This window comes from Aythya marila (assembly GCF_965140915.1).
Source record: "Aythya marila genome assembly, chromosome: 5".
In the NCBI taxonomy this organism is placed as follows: domain Eukaryota; kingdom Metazoa; phylum Chordata; class Aves; order Anseriformes; family Anatidae; genus Aythya; species Aythya marila.
In genome coordinates, this window is record NC_139046.1 from 55,777,118 (window position 1) to 55,795,351 (window position 18,234).

An 18,234-nucleotide genomic window follows, 5' to 3' on the forward strand; every position below is an offset into this window, starting at 1 on the left:
TAAGAAATTGTCTGCAAGACTGAGCCATTCTGTGATTCTAAAGCAAAAATAGATTTTTTTTCCTGAATCTGAACAGTCAAGGGAGTATTGCTGCTTGAGCTTTGATCACCAAGGAAGTGAGAATGATGCAGTGCTGCTCCAAGCTTTAGTCGGCATTCTGGCACTTTGATAGAGTTTGCAAAACAGTCTGACTAATGGGTATCATCTTTTTAAGAAACCTTTTCAAACCGTTCTCCTGAGAACATGAAAGAATGCTGAATTAAGTGTTTGTGGTGAATTTTTAATTAGACTGTATTGTGGAAGTGTACACAAAATAGACCAAGTGGCTTTCTTCTCTTTCAGAATTGTAACTGACTGGATCTTCTACCTTTTTGTGAGAAAGGGATTTATAGGCATCAGATAAACGATTTGAATTCAGTGGAAAGCTTCTCCTTTAATTAATTGACTGTAGCTAAGGCCATAAATGTGTTGCACTTATTTAGTCAGTAATACTGATGAATTTGTAAAGTAGGCAGATCATGTATTACACCTTTGTTACAGTTAACGCAGCCAAACAGAATCAAGGACATAATGGTTTTATGTGTTCGTTGTTTTGTGTGTTTTTTTTTTTCTCCTCTGTCAGTTCTAGGTGGTAAGTAGTGTTTTTAATTTGAGGAATCAGGAAATTCAAGGAAAGAAATAGGCCCTGAGCTTTTGTAATGTATAATGTGATCTGTGGGGTTTCAGATGTGCCGTAATGCTCTGTGCTTAGCCAAAGCTTAGAGCAAATTCACATCCAGCAAAGGTTAATGGGGCCTTTAGATCTTACACAAGCTGGAAAGCACCTGATGCTTGGTTCTGGACCTTAAATAAACAGGATTCATTGCATTTCTCAAAGGGTGGTTGTAGAAATGTTCTATTCTCTCCAGAGCAAATCATGCTATTGCTTTTACTCCCTTGAAAATGTTCCTTCTCTTCCTAAGTTTTTGAATTATAGAAGAGTATTAAGTTATTTTGTCAACTGTCTGACCCTGTCTCTTATTTTAGCTTGAGTTTTCAATAGGCAAATCTGAAATCTGAGCTTGCTGTTCACCAAGGACATTAATCACTCAAGCTTCAGGGCAGCTTCTTTTATGACTTGTACTTTTCGAATGAGTTAAATGTTCCTCATTTTAGAGTGCTGAGAAAACAGCTTTTTACCTAAGACCTTCCCTAACAGACACATATGCCTGCTAACCAATATAGTATGGCTCCAACTCTGGATGTGTACGTGGAAAAAACAGTTACAGTGAATTTGTTCTCAACAGAAATAAATTTGTCAACCCATTTAGCTACAAGTAGCTAGTCAAATCCAATAACCACACATGTGGGGGAATTTCCTGAATAAGTTTCTTGATGAGAAAATCCAAGTTCGTCAAGACTTCTTTGAAAATATCTGTGGGAGAAGATTTCTGACAGTGGGGGAGATGTGCGGAGTAACCAGTACCCTGACAGGCAAGCTGTCTGTCAAGGAGTGGAAAGCTGAGAGCGAGTTACTGATTTCTGCAGGAGTGGTACACACAGCAACTTAGTGACATTGTTACAGTCTGTAATACCTGGAATTTTTCTTGAAAGATGCCTGAAGTTTTTGTTCTAGTATTAAACTGGAAAACTTCAGAGCAACTGTTATAGAGACAGTATTTACTGCCTAGCTAACATCTTTGATGCCAGACACGGGGGAGATGCTTATGTAGGATGACAGACACACTCAGGCTGTCTCAGTATGGTATTTCAGGTAGGAAGAACAGGATGTTTGTGATAGAGCGCTTACCTGCAGTGCGTTCTCATACTAACAATATGGCCGTACATTTTGTGATGAAAACTACAGGATCTGTATGACTTTGTGTCACGTTGCACAAATTAAATTTCAGGAGACAATGCATGTTATGTTGATGTGATAGTCACAAATAATTAAAATGTGTAGTTATAGCAACATGAGAAAACCCTTTCCCATGCTATTTTAGAATTGGGTGTCAGGATCTTATAAGAAGTAAATAAAAGAAAATTTGAAAATACGTGTGTTGTATAGGTAGATGCATGGAAATCTGGGTTACACAAGAACATGGACGTTAATATTACTGAATTTATTACCATAAAAAATATTACGATGTCATCCATTTTTAATAGGTTTGAAAGTCATACCAATGCAACTCAAGCAGTTGACATTCACCCTCTCAAAGGGAATTCAACATTGTGCTTTCTTTCTAAGTCTTCTCTCTGTGGATATTTGCTTGAACATACTGGTTTATATTTACGTTCTTTTCTGATTTTATTGTGCTTTGTTTTTCTTCTGAAAGATGTGCTTAGCAATTAGATCAGTAGTGCCAGCTGGATTTAAATGACATAGGAGGTTTGATTTCAGTTACTAAATTTGCCTTTACTGCAGCTACCAATAATAGTGGCTCTATGTAGAGTTACACAAAGTAATTAAGTGGGAAATATTTACTAGGAGCAACCACATACAGAAAGTCAAATGCCAGAAATGACATGAGCTCCTTCCTGTAATGCATAGTATGGATTAAAAATATATATATATATTAAAAAAAAAAAAAAAAAAAAAACAACTGTCTAAGGCTCACAGAAACAGGAAATAATCTTCCACTGAGTAGTGTGTTCTTTTCTCAAGTCATTCTCTGTGTTCAGCAGTAGGAGCAGAAGGGCAGATAGGTGGCATGTTTTTCTACCTGCTAAGTTCATTTGAATCACTAAAACTACTGTCATTAGCATTGCCAGGTTTGAATTATTTTATGTCCACTTCCAAACCTCATAAGCCAGATTTACAAAGGGATTTCTTATTACAATACAGATTAATGTTGTTTAAATTCCTGCTTAACGCGTAAATAGCTAGGGCATCAAGATTTTGAGAAGTTAGGCTGTAGCAAAAGTACAGTTAAACTAGGAGGAAAAACTTGTGAATCTGATGCTCAGTCTACTTGTTAACTTGAAAATCTAATTTGCTCGTTCTGACAGAAATATATGCATATAAGTAACTTTCTAAACTGTGTCAAAGTAGGCAGAACTATGACATGCTGAAATGTCTCATTTCAATTAAGATGTCAAAAATGAGCAATGGATAATACAATCAATAGAAATTGGCATTCAGGGTTTAGCTATAATGAGCATCTAATTTTAATTTATTTGGCAGTTTTTATCAGCTGCCTCATTAGCAATTAAAACTTCGTAATTCATTTATTCTTTTCTTTTTCTTTTTCTGAATTAGGTCAATTATGAGTGCTTTATGCATAGTAATGCAGAGGTTGCAAAGAATATGATTCAAGAATATGACTCAGGCTTAATTTCTGCTTCAACAGAAAAGTGATGTTTCCATTGTGATTCTTAGAATACATTTTTCAAAACCTTGTTTCATCTTCAGGTAAAGTCAGCATGGGTTAACTGTGGTGACATCTATTCGGACTGTGTCCTGAGATGGCAGAAAATCTGCCTTAGGATACTTGGTAATGTACACAGTGTCTGAGGGCATTGTGCAGCTGCCACAGTAGAGCTGGTTCCAGCCTGGAGAGCTGGCAGCATGAGTGATGCAGCTAAGCAATCCATTAGGAATGTAATGCTCACTGGAACTAGGTAAGGATTAGTCTTCTGAAAGTATAATATTGAGGTTCAAAATATGTAAGTACTTTGGGCATTTAATCCACCTGTACTAATTCTGTATGCCATTTTAGCTCCTCCAGATAGCTAAAAACCTGCCTGGCTCCCTTTTTAAAACTTAGATATATTCTGTGTAATGGTTACAATTGTCAGAAAGCTCCTGAGAAATCATACACTAAAAAAAAAAAAAAAAAAAAAAGCCTGCACTCATCAGCTATGCTAGCATTTGGTATATAAGTATGTATATGCAGGTAGCTGAAAAACCTTTAATGGTATATTTACAATATAGCATTCCAGGTACCTACCAGAATAAACTAAGATGGCCTAAATCCATCACAACCTCATTTATCTGAGTGTCTAGTGATATCCTCCTGCAGGTTATTTATTGTTTCTGGGACTAAAATTGGGGCAAAAGGGGATTAATTTCTTGACCAATAATCTAATTCTTTCTAAAGCTTACATGGTCCAACAAGAATCATCTTATCAAAATTTGTGAAATAAAACTATCAAGGAATAATTTTTATATGACTTTCCCTTTCAATAGTAGTGTCAGGTTTCAGTTGAAAAAGATCTTCTATCCTACACCAGTTATCTAAGTTATCAATGGATAGTGTGTTGCAGGGAAATTGGGACAAATACTTTTTATGTTTTAATTATCATAAAATTAAAATGCACTCTTGGCCCGTCAGAATTATGCAATAGAAAGAAAGGAAGCTAAGCATTGAAGAAGATAAAAGGTGAAAATGCCAACTGTGGACCTGGAAATTAATTTTGAAGTGCTGCTGTGCTGTTGGGTAAAAGACTCCTAGAAATGAAAATCTCTCCTTTTTTTTTTTTTTTCTTCTTATAAGTGCCCTTAGGGTAAGTCTCACTATCATGCATCAATCTTAATAAAACTGTATGTCAGAAATAGTAGATATCTGTTATGATGAATAAAGACTGAAGTTACTCATCTTGCCTCTATGTTACAAGGTAGAAAAACAGACTAGTAGGCTTTCAAACAGCTTTGAGTAAGAGATGTTATCCACTTGATTAATGCTTAATTTTTAAGACAGAAAATCACTTTGTACCTAAGTCTGGATCCAGGTTGATGGTGCAGATGGACTTAAATGTTCAGATATGCTAACAATTTTGTCGGTGCTATAAATAGGTACCCAGTTAAAGAGATGTCCTTGATTTACTGAATTGAATAGAGAAATTCCCATTGACTTCATTGAAAATTGAAATATGATTGGTGATTGCCTCTAGAATTACAATCTGTCACCCTTTTCTCTGACTTAATATTCTCGTCTTTATTTAATCTTTTTTTTTTTTTTTTTTTTCCACCACAACAGCAAGGCACATGTAGGGCAGGAGTTGTTACCAACAGAGGAGAGAACAAATCTGGGGGGAGGCAGTTGCCTGAGGTCTGTTAAGGAGCAATGTGAACTCAGTTTTCCTTTCTTTCTTTTTTCTTTTTTTTTTTCCCCCTCTCCTCTGGTGACTTGCCTACTCTCTCCCCTCCCCAAATCAGACAGGCTACTCGGTGGTTGGCACTAGAGCCCATCCAAGAGCTACAAAAGCGGTGTAAGCTGGCAATTGTTCTTGCCAGTAACAACCCATTCAGTTGTTGTAGGCCAGGGATGGCATGATGGGAAATAAAGAAATGAAGTAACCAGTGGATTTCCCACAATGTAGAGTGAAGAGCTTGAAGCAGGCAAGTTTTTCTCATGATGTGTTGTGGAGTTGCAGCCAAATCAAGTCTCTGTTTGAATTTCAAGATGGGTACTTATAATGCAAGAGAAAGAGAGAAACAGTCCATTTCACTGCCTTTGGGCTATGTTGCATTAAAAACATCTTTCATCCCTGAGCAGTACAGCTCCAGCCACAACATCCAGGGATGCAATCTTGTTTTGGCTTGTGGCAATCCCAAATGGCAGTTAAAATGCAAAAATAAATAAATAATAGAGATTGTAGAGGAAAGGATAGCAGAAAATAGTGTTACTTTATAGACTAAAATAATCCAAAAATGTCATGGAAGTTTTAAAACTGCAGTTATTTAGGAAAAGGTTGCAGAAGCTAAATGACTGTGTTTGTATAAAATGTAGCATGCATTGGTGACCCTAGTAAGAATTGAAGTACCTTAGGTCTTATAATTTTATCTTTAAGAGCATGTCATTTTGGCTTTGTGGGTGGGAAAATTGCCCAAGAGAGATTTTATCTTTTACTAGAAGAGGTGGATATCTTATTACAGAAGAAGTACTTGGTCATAGAAGAATTCCATTAATAGCATTGACTGCTTTTTTAAAGTTTCATCTCATGATCTTCCAAGATCATTTTCTAAAATGAACAAATTTCATTTTGTATTCTTCACAAATTTTGGAACTGTTCAAAAGAAATTTATAGGAAGTTCAACTTAAGAAACAAAATATGGCTCCCAAAACCACACACGTTTCAATTCTTCTTTCTAACCTGTTCTGGTATATAAATGCCATGCAATCCATTTACAGTTTTCTTTGGAAATTAATTACTTATGTTAAATATTTTGTCTTAATGTATGCTGCAGAAGAGACAAACGGGACAGCAAGTTTATTCAAAGTATTGCAAAGCATGCTTCCTGACATTAATGCATATTACCATAAAGAAAAATACACACACTTAGATATACTTTTTAAATGTGGATTGTATGCTATGTCTCTGACATTTTTTCACAGGCATAACATACAGTCTAGTGCAATAGTTAAATGTTGTGCGTTAATCTTCATTCCTCCCATTTTTACTATATTGATACCATTACCTTGTGGAATAGTGTTTTCAGTGCATAAAGTAAGTCATACACTGTTAAAATGTACAGTGCTAAATGTTGTTAAGTTTTACAATCTTTTTAATTCTAAATTTGTGGGGTTTTTTTCACTACTAAAATTATTTTAGTCTATGTTTCAGACAACGTAGCTCGTATCTCTGAATGGAAGGTAATCTTCTTTAGAGAAAATGGATGGCACAATTTAAAAGTTGTGGCATTGAAAATTTAAAAAAATGGTTAGTAACTAAAGTATATTGAGCAATAAAACTTAAATAACTTAAATAAAACTTCATAATTTAAAATTATTTAAATAAAACACAATGTACATTTTGCAAAGCTTTTTGTTTGTTTTAGATCTACTCAAAACTCTAATCCTATAAAACTTTCCCTATAAAAGTGGACTTTTTTTTTTTTTATGTAACTGAAGTCTTTCAACTCAAATGGCGTATCTAGCTGTAAGAGGTTAGATTTCATAGGACTTTTTTCTTCTTTTCATTTTACACATCTGGGAGTGAGTCAGATCAGCGCATTTGTTTAAGTATCCTGTTTCCTACCTTGTACTACTTACAGCATTTTGCAGGCTTTTTGCTATTTCCCTGTTTGTTGTCTGGAGAGTAACCTGTATATTAAGTTAAAACTTTCTTTAGATTAAATGAAGGCTAAGTTTGGTGCTCTCACAATCAAACAGGCTATTTCATATATTAAAAAGTCCCCTCACAGATTTACCGAGGTTAATATCAATGTCAGAAATCACTGAGGGCTCATTTTGTGTAATTATAATGTAAGTAACTAAACGGCAGAAAAAACAGCTTTCTGTAAATGTTCCAGTTTAATATTCCTTCGCAGAAATGTTTAGGCTACATGAGATAATTGTGGTTGTTTTTTTCTGTAATATTTACTGTGGAGAATTTAAGGGACAACTTAATGAAAAATACTTTGTTGTTGCAGATGAGCTTTTCTGAATATAAAATTCAGGAAATTCAAGATTGTGGTTCCCACAGCAACCATGGCTTGTTTCTTGGCTTCTATTTAGGGTTTAGAATTACTGGGATAAATGCTGTTCCCAGTTCCCTTGACTTTTCCCATGTTGATATGAAAGCTGAGATGAGAACTTGGCTCAGGATTTATGGGTAACTTTTTGGTCTGAATAGTTTCTATTTGCAATTTGTCCAAGATATAATTGCGTGGGAATAATTATTCCATCTTTTTATCGTTAAAATATTTTTTTTCGAAACTAACCATTTTCCAGCATTCAGTAGAAGTTATATGGTCCAATATTTTACAGGCATTATCCTTCATTTCACTCCTCTGAGTGTGTATGCTAAGCCTTGTCATGATCTTTTCGATGGAGAATGTGAAAGGAAATTCAATGTCTGAAAAACAATCCTCCTTCCAATAGAGGATATAGAGAGACTCGAAGACTTAAGTACAGTCCATCTGTCTTGCCTGTGGTTATGATGCAGAAAGAAATCTGACTTGTAATAGTGGGTCTTAATAAGCTTTGATGAAGGTCCTCAGTCATGTACTACTATGATGGAGTATGCAAATACTTTTATAAACACTTCTGTTGAGTGATTAAAAAGAAATCCACTGCAGAAGAAGAGTACTTGTTCATGGTGTCAACTATCTTCTACAACCTCTGGGTACACCTCTTAAGTTTTCACCGCAATACGCTAATATGCAAATTTTCAAATACTGTATTTAATGATGAGCAGCATGTGCATAGCAGGAGCTAGCATTTTGATAGCTTCTGTAATTTAAAAACACACAGTAACGTTTCCCTATATCCAGGATGCACCTGCCAATTTAATAACATATTTTGAGTCTTGACAGTTATGACTCAAGCACCAAAGCAGCTGAATATTTGCATTGTGATTGTTGTATGTTTTTGGTCAGTTGTTTTTTGTTTGGTTGGTTTTAACTACTGTGAAGGATGTTGTTGGATTTTTTTTTATTTAAATGGTAGTAGAGAAGAATTTTCAGTAGGATTTCTACTAAGAAGAAAGTCAATTCTAATTTAAGACAATCAGTTCAAATAAAAAGCTTTTGCAGGAAAGACTAGAATATAAGTTATTGAAAAGTTAACACTTCAGAGGAGTATTCTGCTGCAGATATAACTTTACTGTCAGTTTCTTTCCACGATAACCTAAAATGAGCCCACTATTTTCTTCTGTTTTTCCTTCAGATGTAGGAAAGGACAAAGACACATACACAGATGATTCAGAGCATGGGAATTACGATGTTCGTACAGATCAGTCATTGCTCATTCAAAACAAGCTTGCCAGACAGAAAACAGAACCTCGGACTAAATCATCTTTAAAGGTAATGGACAGAAAAAATTATTAAATTGTATCAATTGCCACAGTATGCTTAAATATTTTTTAAAATATGATTTTTAATGGGCTGGTTAAGCTAAAGTTTAAATTAATAGACATCTCACAGAAAGAAATGTAGGAGGCTCCTGTATTACCATTTGACCTATAGAAGCAGTGAATAGAATTCTCTGTAGCAAAAATGACCAACGTTTTGTAGGATCAAAGGATCTGATGATTTGCATTGACTCATTTAAATGACAGTAGTCTTTTTAAAAAAATAAAATGTAGAGCATTTATGACATAGGACTCCCAGAATGGAGTGAAAAAATCATGTCAGCTGGGAGGCCTCAAGAAATAAGTAGAGTTTAGAAAAACTATTACGTGTTGCAGATAATCAGTCAAAAGTGATCTGAAGTGTGTAGGGTTTTCATTCTAAGCAAAATCCACGAGGTAGGTAGAAACAGGAAAGACAAAATTCACTTGCTTATAGGAAAGTGTAGGAATAATCTCAGGAACTTCAACTAAATAACTGAAAAAATCTCTCCAGATAAAACTGACAAGTTATCTCACCTAGTAATTAGTTAATCATAGTATTCATCACAATGCATTTTCTACAACACTTCATCCTTTCTAATGCCAAAGAATTATGAAAGATTTTCAGTTCAAAGCAGGTTTTTTTTGTTGTTGTTGTGGACTGGGAGACCCTTAATTCTCTTTTCTATCAAGCATAATTTCTCGTAAACATAAGACAAATGACCTGTTCTCAAGAAGTTCTGAATTATTTCTTTCTTCAAGCACTAGTGATTTCAATTTTCAAATAGTGGAATCTGCAGTACAGTTTTTACCAGAAATTCTATGTTTTTTGCTATATAAAAAAATCAGTAATACTGTGCTACGGATCTACAACTGCCTCAGTTACTTAAGGAGTCTGTTTTTCATAGACGCTACCCTTCAGCAGGATATTCATTACACAGTTCTGGCATCCATTATGCTTGTGGTACTTCATGATTCTATCACTGAATGCATGCTTCATGAAGAGTCTTTTAATCATTGTAAAGCTTGTTTTCTCAGTCATGCTGTATTATCATTTTTACAGGATTCTCTAAGACAGGTTGATGTGATCTCTGAGACCACATTTTATGGGATGCTTTGGAAAAAAGGTTTTTTTGTTGTTTTTGTTTTAATTATAATAGCTATCTAATAATCACTTAGGTTGGTTTACAGATAATGGTATTTACAGTTTGGAAACTTAGGACCTGAAAATGAAGCTTCAGTAAAGACAGAGAAGGTTTATGTTTTAATCTGAACTACAGAAATGAGAACATGTTGTGTTGACAGATTTTTCTTTGTTTTTGGAAGGCTAGATGAGTTAAGACAAAGAGCTTTTCTTTTGTTTTATTTTTTAACAAAATCTTATTTGGTTGTGTAATTACTTAAACAAAGCCTTCTATGTTAAATGTGAGATAAAAGAGAAAAAAATGCAGAATGTGCAGGATTTAAAGTACGTTATTGACAATTAAATATTTTGCATAACAGGTAAGGCTGATTTAAAAAAGAAAAGGCTTAGCTGGCAGATATTGTCCGTCTGTCTGTCTAGTAACAGACTTTTCAACAGACCCTTCATTCTGCTAACACAAGATAACTCCTCTATTTTCATGTAAAATATAAAACGATCACTTACTGTGTGATTCCCAAGAAATGCATTTAGGACTGATACAAAGTTTATAAGCAACCAGTAAGTTAACTTTCTTTCAAAGTTTAAAGGGTACCCTTGTATTTGTATGAAGTTTAAACAAAAATACAGTTTTTATGTCTCAGTCTTTGTACTTCCTGACCCTAAATCCAAATCATCTGAAGCCACGTCTGGCTTATAACCTCAACAGCAACTTTTATCACAGCAATTCCTTAGGAAGTTTCCTTTGGCTTTTCTACTGTTTTTGTAAATGAGGCAACCAAGCAAGATTCTCCTGTTTACTGTTTGCCTGCCTCCACAGGAAAAAGGCATGGGAGATTTTGATTAGTCATAGAGTAGAAGAGAAGGTTACTAGTCTTTCTTTGGACTGTTGCGCAAGTCCTGGCAGTTAGTGGAAGATGTTGAAGGGAATCTTTCTCTAAACCGATACAAGACTAGCAAAAGGACTCATCTGTTTCCTTTTGAGATGGTTGAAAGTTACAGTGGAAAGCAGGGATGAGAGCTTTACAGCTGGTAAGTACTCATGTATTTGGAGGATTGACTGATTTATCATTATATTAACAAAAAAGAAAGTTTTCTTAGTCTTACCAAAACATGAAGATCAGAAATACTGCCTTGATAGGGTGTACAAGGATAAAAGCTCATTATTCTCTGCTTATTTATTATTCTGATTTAGGCTTGTTTTAGAAGGTTTTTATTTTTTTTACACTCCCGAGAGTTTCAGGGACAAATAACTAAAAACAGCTATTTGCAATCAATGCTTGATGATATTATTTATCTCAATGATAAGCTACTTGAATATTTCAAAAATAACAAACTTGTCCTGCTGGCACAATGAAAGTCAATATGCATTTATATATTTTTTAAGCTGTCTAGTGTTTCAGATTGCATATATGATGTGCACTCTCCATAAATCTAATTTGCATCACTGCAGTTTTAAATCTTTAGAAACATTGGATAATTTAGATATAGCACCTGGATGCCAATAGTCATCTTGATAGTCATCTACTTTACTCATTTCCTTTGTTATGATCTATAACTCAGAATCCCCTTTAATGTGAGAGGGTGAGATCAGTACAGAATCCACAAATTTCATATTGACAAACTGAAAAGTGTTAAGATCCACTAAAAACTATCTTTATTAGCTATCTCTGCTGTCTTCTCAGCACCAACTGCTACTGAGATTGTATAGGAAGTACGACTTCATGTATGTGATTGTCACAAGATCTCATGCAGAGGGGTGATGCCAGCAGGTGGCGGCTGAGCAGGAAATGGAAGTAGTATCTGCTATTGCAAGTGAAATGTAGGGAGCAAGCAGGTCCCTAATGGTAAAGCTGATTATTTGAAACGTTCTACCTTCATGAAGAAGGGAAAATTAGCTAAACACATTTTATCACTTAAATGGGAAGCAACATACACCTAATGAAGTAGTGAGGTCAGTAGCAGTGAATTCTTTCTGTACCAATGACTATAATATGTAGAGTAGTGAGAGGAATATGTGAGATATTTTCCAATATTTATCACTATGGGTTCAAGAACTGCAAAGAAATGTACCTCTATGGTAGCCTAGTTTACTGCTCTTTTTAGTATCCACTGATAACTGCTATAATACTGCATGTCCAAACCAGTTTTGTATTGGATAGGATCTGACACAAGTTCTCTTTCAGTCTCTGGAAATGTTATGTGACTTCTAATAAACTTTAAATAAGACCTTAAATAAGCAGTTGCCTAAAACATGGAGAATTTTTTCCATTTAGCAGAACATAATGCTGAAAATTCAATACAATTTCAGCAAAACTCAGTATGTTCAGTGTAGATTATTACAGTCATTATTAAAAGTTAAAACTACCAGTGAAAACCTTAAATATATTTTTTATGCTTTTTATTGGATTCTTTTGGACTCTGAACATATCCATTACACTTTTCTGCAAAACAAATATTTACTTTTCAAAGTTTTATGTAGGTGGTCTTGAAAATTTGAATAAATCAAATTTAATATCTGTAGAATAAGTATATTCTTCAACCGTATTTTTTCTTTTCCACTCTTTTGCAAGAATTATCTTCTGTTTTCATTTTCTTCATGTGTAAGTGCATGTGATTGAATTGCACAGTTTCTTAAACTCGATTTGTGCTATGTGTTCTAATCCTGTCCATTTATCACTAAATTCATCTACATTATTTCACTCAGAATCTTGCTTTTATGTTTAGTGGGTGCCAGGCATGCATGCTCAAAGAGAAGGTTTGGCAATAAAGTTGTTTTAGTGTATAAATAAGAACAAGATGTTGTCAGCTGACAACAATGTACTGGAAAGGAGAATAGGAAAGGGAGTGTAATAGATAAGGAGTAGACTGTTAATGCAGTTTAATAACAGAAAAGTAAATAAAGTTTAAAAGGAATGATAACAGATAAAATCATTATCCCAGAATAGAATGACATGGTCAAGTGTAACACAAGTTAACTTCATGTTTATGCTTCCAGTGCATGGTTTTCATCTGCTGTGAGGTTTGATTTAAAAATAAATAATAATAAGATTCAGGAAATGAAGGGAAAGTAGTAAGAAATTCACAGTGAAGGATGAAATCTTATGAAAGAAAAAAAGTATAATTTAAGAATGAAAGTTTAAAAAAAATACAAAAGAAAATGTTCAGTGATCATGTCACTTCCTGTTTAGGTCTTCCTGTTAGACCTAAAGAGCAAATAGAGGTTATTTGAATATTTAAAATGAAAATCCTCCTCCTGTCCAAGCATCCTCCATCGCCACTTCCCTCTATAGTAATAACGAGCAGACTTTCAATGTTTTGCAGTAAATCCCATAAACCTGAAACTAAAATATATGTACTTTTCATACTTACATCCTAAGTCTAAATAAAATGAAAAGGAAAAAAAAAAAAAGTGGGAAAAAAAAAAAAAAAAAAAAAAAAAAGGTAACAACTAGTTGTATAGTTTATTCCTAAATGTTAAACTACAGTTTTATTTTCGGGAGATAAGGTATTTCTTCCTCCCAGCTCAGAGGAAGTTCTGCACAGTACAATGTGGTATATGCAGAAATACATTAGCATGGGTAATTATGGCAGCATTGATATATGTCACATTAACCAAGCTATGTTGTCTCTGATGCCCAAGATAGTCTGGATAACTCTGTGAGTACAAATAGGTCCCCAGTATTCTGTTCTAGTTTCTTATGGTTATTCAAAAAAGCAGGGCTGGGGGGAGAGCAATATACATTTAAAATCAATTATTCTGTACTTTTGGAATTAGGTAATGGAAAGGATAAACATAAAAATCTACTTTAGTTTATCCATTCCCAAACTCTTTAAGCACAAGATGATTACTAGCTTAGCCATATCCTTAGAAAAATTCTCAAAAAGTGCATTTTGGATTACTCTTAAGTAGAACATGATTTTAAAAATGTTAAAAATGAGTCTAGTACTATTTTATTTAAGTGCACTGCTGTAGCCTAAAATATTTTTTAAATGTTTTCACTACTAGTTCCATGTAACTTAAGAAGTCTGTTATCTTGTTGGAGTTACAGGTTTGATTTTAATTATCTTGAAATAAAGTAAGCTGTAATTTGGAATCTCACTTTTGTTTATGGAAATCAGCCTGCTGTAATTAGCATTGGTAACATATTTGTTTCCAGAAAATACTTAAAGCTGAATTGAGTCATAAAATCTGAATGTAGACACAAACCATTGAAATGATATCCTTAGGCATTAAAATTCCTTACGATGTTAATGCAAAGTTCATGGTAACAGTATTAGGGAGAATTAGTAATAAAAATAAGAGGGGTGGTGTTCATGAACCAGCTAATAATCTCTTTACTTAGTAACATTTAATGAACAGGAGTAAATGGTATTGATAGAAAAATTTCCCATATTTCTGGTAGAATAACCATTCTATTTACAGTTAGAATGGGAAAGACGTTCATTTAGATCTTGCAATTTTAGGTGGTTATATCACTTAAGAAGTTCACATAGCACATTTCTGCCCTAGTTCCTCAAATTGTTTCCATGGCTACATCAATCTCATACATGATTTAATAGTCCTGAACTCATCTTTGAAGCATCTCTTAAAAATCAAGAGATGAAGAGATCCAAAAAACTGTTTCTCTCTGCCTCACCTTTGACTACCAGTGTGTTTTAATTGTTCTTCTTCTCTCATTGCTCCATTCCAAGCAGATTTTCTCTGCAAGCACACAAAGTGCTTTTAAATGCTGTAGGGTGTTAAACACAGCCCTATTTAGGCTGTAAGACTCCATGCCAATAAGCTTTATGGTGATGTTTATAATAGAGTTTAGGGTGTCATCAGTAGGTCAATGAACATGTTGTTGCTTCCATGAGGAAGCAAAAACATTTCAAGGTCTATTTAGGTTTCTTTAAGTGTTCTTCACATGCGTTTTGGTTCTACAGCTTCTGCCAAAGTGGTGCTATTATGGAGTGGTGATGCTCGGCGGGGTAATATGTTTGTGCTCTTTATTATATATGGAAGGCATTGATATAGTACTTACAAAATCTTGAAATAGATTATTGTCAATTAAGTTTCTACAGTGATGTCTGCTATTTGAAGATAAATTTGAAAGGTCTATTAAAAATGAGAACTATTCACTTGTAAACTAATTTACTTATATCTAATGAATACTTACACATTTGCTTATATGCTGGAGGCTAATAATTTGTATTCACAGAGTAACTGCTAACACCTTAGTGCAAAATATTTTACCAGATTTTATATATTATTTGGATGGGGGTGGTTTGTTGTTGTTTTTTGTTTATTATCATATAATAGGATGTTAGATGGGTAAATTGTACCTCAAGTGAACTTCTCAAACCTGGACACTTGAAGTTTGACCTCAAACTTGGTATAGATGCTAGACAAAGGTATGAATACTGTGCTGCAGAATTGAAGAGAGGAATACCTTTAACCTAAAGCATGAAAATGAGTTTACCTGAATTATATTCTATTCCTACTGAGATTCCACCAATTGTCTGTGAATGATACAGGACAAATTCTTTACTTTCTCTTTAGCCATGCTGACTTGCATGGAAATATGGTCAATTGATTTCCACAGCCCTCTTGTATGTGGGAGTTCTGTTTCTGCTCCTTCAGCTGATACTATGCATTATCTAGACATGGTTTAAGTGACCTTGACAGCTAACAGACTATCTGCAGGGAAATGTTAATATTAAAGAAGGTAAAGCTGTGAACTTGGAAACAGAAATGTGTAAGTTCCACCTAACCTAGTGCCTTACCAAAGCCCAAGGGGTAGTAGGAACTGGCCAAGCAAGAGAACCATTTGCTGCTTTTCAATCTATGCTAATGTTTGTAATTTTGCATGCATTAGAGTGTCAGTAAAGAAACTGTATTAAGAATATTTAAGTAGTTTGTTGTTTTCTTTTTTTTTTTTTTTTTTGAAGAGGTAACACACAAAAGATTAATTCTACAGACTATATAATTAAAACTTTGTTTAATTTATGTAGTCATCTTTATCATTTGAAATACAGATTTGTTTTGTACATCAGAAATGTGAATTGTACATACGTTATAAAATGACAGCATAAAACATTGTGACTTATGAAAGGGAAAAAAAAAGAGCCACACCATTTACCAGAATCAAACCAAATTTAAAAGTTTTTTATATTCTTCTCTCACATGTCTTCTTTGAAATTACCTATATTTTTATTTTCTTTGCTAAATACCATGCACTACGTTAACAGAGAGACTATCTGGATTCAGCGCTTCCACTTCCAGTAGCAGCATCACTCTTTCTGTTGTTGCATTCTTCCTTTCCCTTCCCTTCTTACAGTTTCCCTGGTGGATTTGGGGGAAGCAAAGGCATTTGAATAAGTCTCTTTTTAATATGGTAAATTTATCAAAGTTATTATTCCCCAGTGCACTTAGCTGTTAGAATTCACCAGCTGTCTTAGGAAGGTAATTAATTATGTTCAAACCTTATAATAAAGAGATCTTGAAGAGAGAAATTTAGTAAATTTCAGCTGTAAGAGAAGAATTTGGGGCTCGGCTGTCTGCAGCCATCTATATTTTGTATCATAGGTTCTACTTTCCTGGTATGTTTATTTTCCTTTACATAATTTTACATATTTAAATCCAAATTACATCACTTATGTGGGAGGAAGTTGAACTTCATGTCTACTAGAGGCAAAATAAACAATGTTCTGTGGAGTCTTAATTTTTGTGTGCTGTATCGGTCAGCACTGACATAACTGAATGCTTCCATTGTTGATTATGGCTGGGAAATGATATTCTTGTATGTTCTTATAAATGTGAAACTTCCTCAGGTTCTTTTTAGAAAGTAAATGACAGTCCTTTAAGTCAGAAATTGAAACACAGACTGTTCTCAGCCTGAGCTACACCCCAATGTAAAAGTTGTTTCTTGCTATTTGGGTGCCTTGGGTCAGAATAACCTGCTCTGGGCAGAGTCCAAGACACTTTGTGCATGCTGCCAGACTAGCACTTGCCCTGTGCTTTTGTCTGTGTGTTATTTAGGACTATTGATTTTGAAGTTGGTAGGCAAAACTATGTCTGAAATATATTTTAATGCAACTTAGAAGTGTTAGAATACTTGTCAGCCTCTGTGCTAATGTGTACATGTGTATAAAGTAAGAGAAATTGTACTTATTTTCATTACCATTGTTGGCAAATTTCAGGAACCTATGAAGCAAATCTTAAAATATCTAAATACTAAATTAATACTAAATACTAAAGGTCTACTTTCCAGCTCCTCATCTAGCCTTCATGTATTAGATTATGTAAATGAAAACTATATGTAAAATGGAAAAGCTAGTCAATTTCTTCACGACAGACCTGATTTACTGCATGTTTTAAGTTAGAATAAATGAATTTACTGAGAAACACCTGGCATCTAGTACTAGGGCTTTTCCTAGGTTAAGTTCACAGTTAGGTACTTTGATGTTTTGCCTGAATAAAAATTTTTTAACTGTTCAAACTAGAGTCAGTTATGATTGAATTTAGGGAAATGTTAGGGTGACGAACCCAATACGTGGAAGAAAAGCTTCAGCTGGGGATTTCCATGTACCTGGTTAGTTGTTGCTGTACTATTTCATTGTATAAATGAATGCAAAGAAAATTTGAGTCCTCAAATGGGTGTTAATCCCTTAGAATAATGAACATAAGAATACAAACTGCAATGGGCTATTTCTAAAATCAGTCAAATGAGTACTGATTGAACTTGCGAACTTAAGAAAATGAAACTTAAATGAAGAGGTTCCTTTTTTATCATGAAAGGAAATTTTATAAGAGGTTAGTCTTTTGCCTTGGCTTGAATGCTTTTAGTGTGGTTCAACATTAAAAGCTAACTTTAGGTTACAATATAGGCAATATTTAATATTTTTTATATTTAATATGTTCAATTTTAAATATTATAAAATGCTATTATAATATGTAGCATATGCATAAAGTGTTATTTGTATATTTGTAACAAAAATAATAATATTTTTCCTGTGATCATATTTTATGTTATTAGGTTGTGTCTGAGTGTAGGTAATTGTGAGGTTTGTTAATGAAGTCTGTTGTAAGAGGAGGACTGCACGTGTTTAGCCAAAGTGTAGTGGTTGCTTTGAAACAGTGATTTTTCATTTAAGTAAGGTATGTTAAGAGTGCAGTTAATTTTAGATGGATATTTGAGTCAATTTGTTTCATTAACAGCATTAAAGTATGTGGTGGTTTTACTCGGGTGGGCAGCTGAATTCCACAATGGCTGCTCTCTCACTCCCACTACTCAAAGAGGAAGGGAGAGAAAATATGACACAAAGAGCTCAAGGTTTGAGATGAGGACAGGGAG

General features: G+C 34.2%; 1 protein-coding gene across 1 annotated transcript in view; it reads left to right on the forward strand.

The window, feature by feature from the left end:
- The window catches only part of ANO3 (anoctamin 3), a 205,256-nt gene that overhangs the window by 117,964 nt on the left and 69,058 nt on the right, over window positions 1-18,234 (forward strand). Inside the window, exon 4 of the mRNA XM_082761999.1 lies at window positions 8,592-8,728. Within this exon, the coding sequence (XP_082618125.1) occupies window positions 8,592-8,728 (137 nt within the window). The remainder of the gene's footprint in view (window positions 1-8,591; window positions 8,729-18,234) is intronic.